This window comes from Pristiophorus japonicus, chromosome 3 (assembly GCF_044704955.1).
Source record: "Pristiophorus japonicus isolate sPriJap1 chromosome 3, sPriJap1.hap1, whole genome shotgun sequence".
Classification (NCBI taxonomy): Eukaryota; Metazoa; Chordata; class Chondrichthyes; family Pristiophoridae; genus Pristiophorus; species Pristiophorus japonicus.
This window is the reverse complement of record NC_091979.1, coordinates 223,731,367-223,743,368: the sequence shown is the minus strand read 5'-3', so window position 1 is coordinate 223,743,368 and position 12,002 is coordinate 223,731,367. Positions and strand designations below refer to the sequence as shown.

The following is a 12,002-nucleotide window of genomic DNA, read 5'->3' as shown; positions in this document are numbered from 1 at the left end:
GCACTGTTGTAGGGCAGTACCAATAGAGTACTACACTGTCGGCAGGGCAGTACTGAGGATAGTACTGATGGAGCGCTGCTTTGTCGCAGGGCAGTATTGATGGTGTGCTGCACTATCGGAGGGCCAGTACTGAGGGAGAGATGCATTGACGTAGGGGCAGTAAGTACTGAAGCAATGCTGGACTGTTGGAGGGGCATTACTGAGGGTGTGATGCACTGTCGGAGGGCAGTACCGATGGAGTACTACACTGTAGGAGGGGCAGTACTGAGGGAGCGCTGCACTTTCCGGAGGCAGTACTGCGGGAGCCCTGCACTGTCGGAGGGGAAGTACTGAGGGAATCCTGAACTGTCGGAGGGGCAGTATTGAGGGAGCGCTGCATTGTCGCAGGGGCAGTACTGAGGGAGTGCTGCACTGTCTGGGGGCAGTCAGTACTGGGCAGGACTGAGGGAGCGCTGCTCTGTTGGAGGCGCAGTACCGATGGAGTGCTGCACTGTCGGAGGGGGGAAGTACTGAGCGAGCAGTGCAATTTTGGGGGCCAGTACTGAGGGAGTGCTGCACTGTCGGAGGGACAGTACTGATGGAGCAATGCATTATCGACAGGGCAGTGCTGAGAGAGCGCGGCGCTGTCCGAATGGAAGTACTGAGGAAGCGCTGCATTGATGGAGGGGCAGTACTGAGGGAATGCTGCACTGTCGGAGGTGCAGTACTGAGGGAGTACTGCCCTGTCGGAGGGGCAATACTGAGGTAGTGTTCCACTGTTATGGCCAATATTGTCGGCAGGACAGTACTGAGAGAGTGCTGCACTGTCGGAGGGTCAGTACTGAGGGAGTGCTGCACTGTTTGGAAGGGAAGTACTGAGGGAGTGCTGCACTGTCGGAGGGTCAATACTGAGGGAGTGCTCCACTGTCCGAATGATGAAAGTACTGAGGGTGCATTGTCTGTAGGGCAGTACTGAGGGTGCGCTGCACTGTTGGAGGCGCAGTACCAATGGAGTGCTGCACTTTCGGAGGGGCAATACTGAGGGAGCGCTGCTCTGTTCGATGGCAGTACTGATGAAGCAATGCATTGTCGGCAGGGCAGTACTGAGCGAGCAGTGCAAATTCGGGGCCCAGTACTGAGGAAGCGCTGCACTGTTGGAGGGACAGTAATGAGGGAGCGCTGTATTGTTTAGGGCCAGTATTGAGGGAGTGCTGCATTGTCGGAGCAGCAGTACTGAAGGAGCGCTGCACTGTCGGGTACCGCAAGGTTCTGTGCTGGGGCCCCAGCTGTTTACATTGTACATTAATGATTTAGACGGGGGGATTAAATGTAGTATCTCCAAATTTGCGGATGACACTAAGTTGGGTGGCAGTGTGAGCTGCGAGGAGGATGCTATGAGGCTGCAGAGTGACTTGGATAGGTTAGGTGAGTGGGCAAATGCATGGCAGATGAAGTATAATGTGGATAAATATGAGGTTATCCACTTTGGTGGTAAAAACAGAGACAGACTATTACCTGAATGGTGACAGATTAGGAAAAGGGGAGGTGCAACGAGACCTGGGTGTCATGGTACATCAGTCATTGAAGGTTGGCATGCAGGTACAGTAGGCTTTTAAGAAAGCAAATGGCATGTTGGCCTTCATAGCGAGGGAATTTGAGTACAGGGGCAGGGAGGTGTTACTACAGTTGTACAGGGCCTTGGTGAGGCCACACCTGGAGTATTGTGTACAGTTTTGGTCTCCTAACTTGAGGAAGGACATTCTTGCTATTGAGGGAGTGCAGCGAAGGTTCACCAGATTGATTCCCAGGATGGCAGGACTGACATATCAAGAAAGACTGGATCAACTGGGCTTGTATTCACTGGAGTTCAGAAGAATGAGAGGGGATCTGATAGAAACGTTTAAACTTCTGATGGGTTTAGACAGGTTAGATGCAGGAAGAATGTTCCCAATGTTGGGGAAGTCCAGGACCAGGGGTCAAAGTCTAAGGATAAGGGGTAAGCCATTTAGGACTGAGATGAGGAGAAACTTCTTCACCTAGAGAGTGGTGAACCTGTGGAATTCTCTACCACAGAAAGTTGTTGAGGCCAATTCACTAAATATACTCAAAAATGAGTTCGATGAAGTCCTTACTACTAGGGGGATCAAGGGGTATGGCGAGAAAGCAGGAATGGGGTACTGAGGTTGCATGTTCAGCCATGAACTCATTGAATGGCGGTGCAGGTTCGAAGGGCCGAATGGCCTAATCCTGCACCTATTTTCTATACTGAGGGAGAGCTGCACTGTTAATGGCCAGTATTGAGGGAGCGCTATACTGAGGGAGTGCTGTATCTGAGAGGGTCAGTACTGAGGGACTGCTGCACTGTCGTAGGGCAGTACCAATGGAGTACTACACTGTCGGAGGGGCAGTACTGAGGGAGCGCTGCACTGTCGGCGGGGCAGTACTGATGGAGTGCTGCATCTTGGAGGGGCAGTACTGAGGGAGTGCTGCACTGTCGGAGGGGCAGTACTGAGGGAGTGCTGCACTGTCGGAGAGGCAGTACTGAGAGAATGCTGAACTTTTGGACTGCTAGTACGAGGGAGTGCTGCACTGTCGGAGTGGCTGTACCAAGGGAAGCCTGAACTGTCGGAGGGGCAGTACTGAGGGAGCGCTGCATTGTCGATGTCATGTATGTAACCACAATGTAAGACCACTATATTACTGTACACACTCAACCTAGATGCACACCTTGACCACAAGGGGTGAACTTGTGGGAGACACTCCTTACCTGATCACACACGTATAAAAAGGGAGGTCCCACGCAAGGTCATCGTCTTTGGAGTCCGGTGAATAAAGAGTTAAGGTCACAGACTGACCTTGTCCCCAGAATGTGCCTCATGTGGTTTCATACTGTAGAGTAAGGACTTTACATTGGCGACCAGAAACGGGAATTCGCGACCCACGAGAATAGCCACCGGTAGCACAGAGGGACGGTACTGTGTTGGGGAAGACTGGGACGATTTTGTCGAGGGGCTTCAGCAAAGCTTCGTTACGAAAGAATGGCTGGGGGTTGCAGCGGCCGACAAGCGAAGGGCTCATCTTTTGACAAGCTGCGGACGAAAGACTTAAGTGCTCATGAAGGACTTACTAGCACCCGAAAAGCCGGTGGACAAAACCTTTGAAGAACTTAGCAAATTGATCGGGGAGCTAATTGCTGGAGGTGTGGGGAAAAACACTCAGCTAGATCTTGCAGATTTCAACAGTTTGTCTGCAGGAACTGCAATCTCAGTGGCCACTTAGCTCGAATGTGCAGGAAGCCTGCAACCAGACTAATATATGAGGTGGATGTATGAAGAGGGTTCTGTGAGGCAGGATGACTTTTGGGGCAAATCGATGGACCCGAGGTTCAGTGGGTCCATGTGGCGAATATTCACAGTTCATACACCAGAACGCCACCAATGATGATAAGGGTTTTATTAAACGGTATCCCAATACGCATGGAGCTGGACACTGGGGCCAGCCAGTCACTCGTGGACTTTCAGCAATTTGAGAAGCTATGGCCACTTAAAGCCAGTAGACCCAAATTAGCACGTATTGAGACACAATTACGGACTTACACTAAAGAAATCATTCGGGTGCTCGGCAGTGCAATGATGGCTGTCACACACGATGGGTTAGTGAATCGGCTGCCGCTCTGGATTGTCTTGGGCAATGGTCCTGCACTGTTGGGGAGGAGCTGGTTAGCCGAGATGAACTGGAAATGGGGGGATGTTCACGCAATGTCATCTGTGGAACGAAGTTTGTGCTCACAAGTCCTACAACAATTCGATTCACTATTCCAACCTGGCGTCGGAACTTTCAAAGGCACTAAAGTAGTGATACACATCACCCCGGATGCCAGGCCAGTGCACCACAAAGCCAGAGCGGTGCCGTATGTGATGCGGGAAAAGATCGAGAGCGAATTGGACCAGCTGTTGAGAGAGGGCATCATCTCGCCTGTTGAATTCAGCGACTGGGCGAGTCCCATCGTTCCCGTCCTAAAAGCGGATGGCCCTGTCGGGATCTGTGGCGACTACAAGGCCACCATCAATCGGGTCTCCCTACAAGATCAATACCCACTCCCGAGAGTGGAGGACCTCTTCACCACGCTGGCAAGCGGCAAGCTGTTCATCAAGTTGGACCTTCAGCCTATATGACCCAGGAACTGGCCGACGAATCACCACGCACAAGGGACTGTTCATTTATAACATGTGCCCGTTTGGCATTCGATCAGCGGCCGCGATTTTTCAACGAAACATGGAAAGCCGCCTTAAATCCATTCCTGGAACGATCGTATTCCAGGACGACATCCTCCTCACGGGTCGTGACACCGAGGAATAACCTGGAGGAGGAGCTACGCCGACTGGACCGGGTAGGCCTGCGACTCAAGAAGTCTAAATGTTTGTTCTTAGCTCCTGAGGTTGAGTTTCTGGGCAGGAGGGTTGCTGCAGATGGGATTCGGCCCACCAAATCCAAAATAGAGGCGATTCGACGAGCACCCAGGCCCTGCAACACATTGGAGTTGCGTTCATTCCTGGGACTGTTGAACTATTTCGGGAACTTTCTGCCGGACTTAAGCACGTTGTTGGAGCCGCTACACGTGCTCCTGTGTAAGGGTTGCGATTGGTTTTGGGGGGACTGTCAGGAACAGGCTTTTGATCGGGCGCGAAACCTACTTTGTTCAAACAAGTTGTTGACCCTGTACAACTCCTGTTTTTAAAAAAAAAATTGGTTCTGACATGTGATGCATCGTCCTATGGGGTTGGGTGCGTGTTGCAGCAGGGCAATGCTGAGAATCAACTACAACCTGTGGCTTATGCCTCCAGGTCGCGCTCTCAAGCAGAATGGGGATATGGGATGGTCGAGAAGGAAGCGCTTGCATGTGTCTATGGTGTAAAAAAAATGCATCAGTACCTCTTTGGTAGGAAGTTTGAATTAGAGACTGACCACAAGCCATTAACATGCCTGTTGTCAGATAGCAAGGCTATCAATGCCAACGCATCAGCTCGCATACAGCGATGGGCTCTCATGCTGTCTGCTTATGACTACTCCATCCGGCACTGGCCCGGCACTGAAAATTGCGCTGACTCACTCAGCAGGCTTCCACTGGCCACCACCGATGGGGCAGCTGAGCAAAGCGCCGAGATGGTCATGGCTGTCGATGCCTTTGACAGCGCAGGCTCCCCCATCACAGCCCGCCAGATCAAAATCTGGACAAACAGAGATCCCCTCCTATCTCTGATTAAGAAATGTGCCCTGACTGGGGATTGGGCGCCCACACACGGAGCATGCCCTGACGAGATCAGACCGTTCCACAGGCGGATGGATGAGCTCTCCATCCAAGCCGACTGCCTACTATGGGCCAGCCGGGTAGTTATGCCCCAGAAGGGCAGGGAGGCATTCATCAGGGAACTCCACAGCGAGCACCCAGGCACTGTGCTAATGATGGCCATTGCCCAGTCACACGTTTGGTGGCCTGGAATTGATTCAGACCTGGAACACTGTTCGCAGGTGCACGACATGTGCCCAGCTGAGTAATGCCCCCAGGGAGGCCCCGCTCAGCCCATGGCCCTGGCCCACCAGGCCATGGTCATGCATTCATGTTGACTACATGGGCCTGTTCATGGGAAAGATGTTCCTTATTGTGGTCGATGCATGCTCGAAATGGATCGAGTTCATCATTCTGAATTCATGCATGTCATCCACCACCATGGAAAGCCTATGTGCGATCTTTGCAACCCATGGCTTGCCGGACATCCTGGTTAGTGATAATGGCCCATGTTTCACAAGCTACGAATTCCGAGAGTTTATGTCGGGCAATGGCATCAACCACGTCAGAACTGCGCCGTTCAAGCCGGCCTCCAATGGCCAGGTGGAACGTGCGATCCAAATCATTAAGCAAGGTATGCTCAGGATTCAAGGACCCTCCCTACAATTCCGCCTATCGTGTCTCCTGCTGGTCTATAGATCCCGACTGCACTCGCTCACGGGGGTCCCGCCCGCAGAGCTACTAATAAAACGGACACTCAAAACTCGGTTGTCCCTCATTCACCCAGTCCTGACCGACATAGTTGAGGGCAAGCGCAAGTCACAAAACGAGTACCATGACCGTAATTCGAGGGGGAGATGTATAGAAATAAATGATCCTGTATTTATCCTCAATCACGCCATGGGGCCCGAATGGCCTGAGGGCACTGTAATTGACAAAGTGGGGAATAGGGTCATCGTGGTCAGATATGCCGTAAGCATCTGGACCAAGTAAAAAAAAAAAAAGGTTCAGCAATAACACGGAGGAATCTGAAGAAGACCATGAGATGGAGATCACAACACCGCCAGTGAACGAGCAACAAGAGCAATCAGAAGAATGCACAGTCCCTGCGGTCAGCCCGGACAGGCCGGAATCACCACAGGTGACAGACACTCACGTCAGTGTCCAACAACCAGAGCCCCAACTGCGGCGCTCCACGAGGGAGCGTAGACCACCTGAAAGACTAAACCTATGATCCCAATAAGACTTTGAGAGGGAGGGCGGCGGGGGGGGGGGGGGGGGAAGGTCATGTCATGTTTGTAACCACAATGTAACACCACTGTATTACTGTATACACTCAACCTAGATGCACACCTTGACCACAAGGGGTGAACTTGTGGGAGACACTCCTTACCTGATCTCACAGGTATAAAAAGGGAGGTCCCACGCAGGGTCATCGTCTTTGAAGTCCTATGAATAAAGAGTTAAGGTCACACAGTGACCTTGTCCCTAGAATGTGCCTTGTGTGGTTTCATACTGTAGAGTACGGACTTTACAATCGACAGGACTGGGGGAGCGCTGCCCTGTTGGAGGGAAGTACTGAGGGAGCGCAGCATTGTCACAGGGGCAGTACTGAGGGAATGCTACACTGTCGGAAGGGCAGTACTGAGGGAGCGCTGCACTGTCGGAGTGGCAGTATGGAGGGAGCGCTGCACTGTTTATGGCCAGTATTGAGGGAGTGCTGCATTGTTGGCAGGACAGTACTGAGGGAGTGCTGCACTGTCGGAGGGGAAGTACTGAGGGAGTGCTGCACTGTTTGGAAGGGAAGTACTGAGGGAGCTATGCACTGTTGGAGGATCAGTACTGAGAGTGCTGCACTGTTTCGGAGCAGTACTGAGGGAGTGCTGCACTGTCGGAGGGGAAGTACTGAGGGAGTGCTGCACTGTCGGAGGGGAAGTACTGAGGGAGTGCTGCACTGTCGGAGGGGAAGTACTGAGGGAGTGCTGCACTATCGGAGGGGCAGTACTGAGAGAGCGCTGCCCTGTTGGAGGGAAGTACTGAGGGAGCGCAGCATTGTCACAGGGGCAGTACTGAGGGAATGCTACACTGTCGGAAGGGCAGTACTGAGGGAGCGCTGCACTGTCGGAAGGACAGTACTGAGGGAGCGCTGCACTGTCGGAGTGGCAGTACGGAGGGAGCGCTGCACTGTCGGAGGGGAAGTACTGAGGGAGTGCTGCACTGTCGGAGGGGCAGTACTGAGAGAGTGCTGCACTGTCGGAGGGGCAGTACTGAGAGAGTGCTGCACTGTCGGAGGGGCAGTACTGAGAGAGTGCTGCACTGTCGGAGCGGCAGTACTGAGAGAGCAATTCATTGTCCATCGGCAGGGCAGTACTGAGCGAGCGTTGAAGTTTGGGAGGGAAGTACTGAGGGAGCGCTGCAATGTTGGAGGAGCAGAACTGCGGTAGTGCTGCAGAGTTTGGAGGGGCATGACTGAGGCAGCGCTGCACTGTTGGAGGGGCAACACTGAGGGAGCGCTGCATTGTCAGAGGGGCACTACTAAGGAAGTGCTACAAAGTACTAAGGGAGCGATGCATTAATGGAGGGGCAGTACTCGGGGGTCGCTGTACTGTCGGAGGGAAGTACTGGGGAATGCTGCATTGTCAGAGGGAAGGACTGAGGGAGCACTGCATTGTCGGAGGGGCATTACTGAGGAAGTGCTGCACTGTCGGAGGGGTAGTACTGAGGGAGCACTGCATTGTCGGAGGGAGAGTACTGAGGGAGTGCTGCACTGTCGGAGGGGAAGTACTGAGGGAGCGCTGCACGGTCAGAGGGTCCATACTGAGGAAGCGCTGCACTGTTTAGGGCCAGTATTGAGGGAGCACTGCATTGTCAGAGGGTCAGTACTGAGGGAGTGCTGCACTGTCGGAGGACAGTACTGAAGGAGTGTTACAATATCAGAGGCGTAGTACTGAGGCAGAGCAGCACTGTCGCAGGGATAGTACTTAGGCAATCCTGCACTGTCGAGGAGCAGTACTGAGGGAGTGCTGCATTGTTGGCAGGTCAGTACTAAGGGAGTGCTGCACTGTCCAAATGGATGTACTGAGGGATCGCTGCATTGATGGGGCAGTACTGAGGGAATGCTGAACTTTTGGAATGGTAGGACTGAGGGAGCGCTGCATTGTCGGAGTGGCTGTACTAAAGGATTGCTGCACTGTCGGAGGGAAGTACTGGGGAACGTTGCATTGTCGGAGTCAAGTACTGAGGGAGCGCTGAATTAGCGTAGGGGCAGTATTGAGGGAGCGCTGAACTGTCGGAGGGGAAGTACTGAGCAAGTGCTGCACTGCCGGGTCAGTACTGAGGGAGTACTGCACTGTCGAAGGGTCAGTACTGAGGGAGTGCTGCACTGTTGGAATTGCATTACTGAGGATGTGCTGCTCTGTCCGAGGGCAGTATTGATGGAGCAATGCATTGTCGGCAGGGCAGTACTGAGGGAGCGCTGCAATTTCGGGGGCCAGTACTGAGAGAGCGCTGCACTGTCGGAGGGACAGTACTGAGTGCGCACTGCACTGTCGGAGGGTCAGTACTGAGGGAGTGCTGCACTTTTGGAATGGTAGTACTGAGGGAGCGCTGCATTGTCGGAGTGGCTGTAATGAGGGATCGCTGCACTGTCGGAGGAGCTGCACCGGGGGAGCGCTGCATTGTCGGCAGGGCAGTACTGAGGGAACGCTGAACTTTCGGAGAGCAGTACTGAGGGCAGTATTAATGAAGCGCTGCATTGTCAGAGGGCCAGTACTGAGGGAGAGATGCATTGACGTTGGGGCAGTAAGTACTGAAGGAATGCTGGACTGTCGGAGGGGCAGTACTGAGGGAGTGCTGCACTTTCGGGGCGCAGTACTGAGGGAGCGCTGCACTGTTGGAGGAGAAGTACTGAGGGAGTGCTGTACTGTCGGAGGGGCAGTACTGAGGGAGCGTTACATTGTTGGTGTCAGTACTGAGGGAGCGCGGCACTGCGGGAGATGGTAGTACTGATGGAGCGCTGCACTGTCTGAGGGATAATATCGAGGGAGCACTGTCCTATCAGAGAGCAGTACTGAGTGAGTGCTGCATTGTCAGAGGTGTTAACTTTTGAGATAAGACATTAAACAGAGGGCCTATTTGCCCCCTCATTTGTACGTAAAATATCCCACTGCCGCTATTGAAAGAATACCATGGGTAACTTCTTCCCACTGTTCTGGGGCCAATATTTATCTCTCAACCAACACTCAAAAACATACTATTGGGTCATTATCACATTTCTGCTAGTGGAAGCTTTCTGTGTGCAAATTGGCTGCCACGCTTCCTACATTGCAACAGTGACTCCACTTCATTGCCTCTAAAGTGTATTAGGACGTCCTAAGGTGGTAAAACTTGTTGCAGAAATGCAAGTTCTTTCTTTATCCTACAATGGCCTTACTACACACATTTAATAATTCATTTGAAAAATGAGTAGTGGCAAAGGACTGGCAGGTAGCTAATGTAATACCTATCTTTAAGGGGGATAGAACATGTCCGGGGAATTATAGACCAGTCAGCTTAACATCGGTGCTGGTAAAAATAATGGAATCCCCACTAAAGGGGAACATAGAAGTACATCTAGAAACTAAAAATATATTAATTAATAGTCAGCCTGGATTTCAAAAGGGAACGACTCACTTGACCAACGACATTGAATTTTTTGAAGAGGTAACAGAAAGAATAGAGTATAGGGTAAGGCAGTAGATGTGTTTTATCTAGATTTTCAAAAGACCTTCGATAAGGTACCACATAAGGGACAAGTAGCAGAATGGATAGCTAGTTGGCTTCAAGACAGAAAGCAGAGAGTAGGAGTAAAAGGTAGATATTCAGTGTGGCAGAAGGTGGTTAGTGGTGTTCCACAAGGATCAGTGCTGGGACCACTGTTACTTAGAATTTATAGTAGTGATTTAGACTTTGGAATCTCAAACACATTGTCTTAATTTGCGATGACACCAAATTGGGGGGGGATAGTCAATATTGAGGAGGACTGCAACAAATTACAGGAGGACATTACTAAATTCACAAAATGGGCATACAATTGCCAAATAAAGTTGAACACAGATAAATGTGAGATATTACATTTTAGTAGGAAGAATAGGGAGGTCACATTACTTGGAGGGTGTGAGAATGATGGGGTAGAGGAACAAAGGGATCTGGGAGTGCAAATACACATCACTAAAAGTATCGACACAGGTTAACAAGGGCATAAAAAGGCAAACCAATGACTAGGGTTTATTTCTAGAGGAATAGAATTGAAAACTAGTGATGTTATGCTAAACTTGTAGCTTGAAAAAAGAAGGCTAAGGGGTGACCTAATTAAAGTCTTAAAATTATGAAAGGTTTTGATAGAGTGGATGCAGAGAGAGTGTTTCCACTTGTGGGGAAGAGCAAAACTAGAGGCCATCAATATAAGTTAGTCACCAAGAAATCCAATAGGGAATTCAGAAGAAACTTCTTTACCCAGAGAGTGGTGAGAATGTGGAACTCGCCACCATAGGGAGTGGTTGAAGCGAATAGTATAGATGCATTATAGATGCTAGACAAGCATATTGGGGAGAAGGGAATAGAAGGGTATGCTGATAGGGTTAGATGAGGAATGACGGGAGACTCAAGCGGAGCATAAACACACTGGCATGGACTGGTTGAGCCGAATGGCCTGTTTCTGTGCTGTATATCCTGTGTATGTAATGTATCGCTTCATAATTTGTGTTCCAGTTCAGTAGTGAAAGATCTGTTGAAGATAACAATTGCTGAGGTTTCAGAATGGGTCGTACATGCACAGGAGGGAGACTCGCTCACTCTCTCCAACCTAAGAGGTAAGGGCACCACTTTCTGCACTGTCGGAGAGTCAGTACTGAGGGAGCACTACAATGCCTGAGGGGCGCTGGACTGTCGGAGGGGCAGTACTGAGGGAGCTGCACAAAGAATCATAGAATCATAGAAATTTACAGCACGGAAGGAGGCCATTTCGGCCTATCGTGTCCGCGCTGGCCGACCAAGAGCTATCCAGCCTAATCCCACTTTCCAGCTCTTGGTCCGTAGCCCTGTAGGTTACGGCACTTTAAGTGCATATCCAAGTATTTTTTTAATGTGGTGAGGGTTTCGGTCTCTACCACCCTTTCAGACAGTGAGTTCCAGACCCCCAAAACCCTCTGGGTGAAGAATTTTCCCCTCATATATCTCCCCTAGATGTCCCCCCAATTACTTTAAATCTATGCCCCCTGGTTGTTGACCCCTCTGCCAAGGGAAACAGGTCCTTCCTATCCACTCTATCCTGGCCCCTCATAATTCTATACACCTCAATCAGGTTTCCCCTCAGCCTCCTATGTTCCAAAGAAAACAGATCCAGCATCTCCATTCTTTCCTCATAGCCAAAATTCTCCAGTTCAGGCAACATTTTTGTAAATCTACACTGTCGGAGGGTCAGTACTGAGCGAGCGCTGCACTGTCGGAGGGGCAGTACTGAGGGAGCGCTGCACTGTCGGAGGGGCAATACTGAGCGGGCGCTGCACTGTCAGAGGGGCCGTATTGAGGGAGTGCTGCACTGTCGGAGGGGCAGTACTGAGCGAGCGCTGCACTGTCAGAGGGGCAGTACTGAGGGAGTGCTGCACTGTTAAAAGGTCACTGCTCTCTTCCACATGAGATTTTAAACCCAGGTGCCGTCTGTCTTCTCGGGTGCATGTAAAGGATCCCACAGCCAATA

The 12,002-nt window shown here is 51.3% G+C and overlaps 1 protein-coding gene across 5 annotated transcripts in view; it reads left to right on the top strand.

Moving 5' to 3' along the window:
- LOC139260128 (poly(A)-specific ribonuclease PNLDC1-like) overlaps positions 1-12,002 on the top strand; it is a 166,785-nt gene that overhangs the window by 54,491 nt on the left and 100,292 nt on the right. For all 5 annotated transcript variants that reach the window (XM_070876318.1, XM_070876319.1, XM_070876320.1 and 2 more), the window contains one exon: positions 11,015-11,115. In XM_070876318.1, coding sequence (XP_070732419.1) covers positions 11,015-11,115 — 101 coding nt within the window. The remainder of the gene's footprint in view (positions 1-11,014; positions 11,116-12,002) is intronic.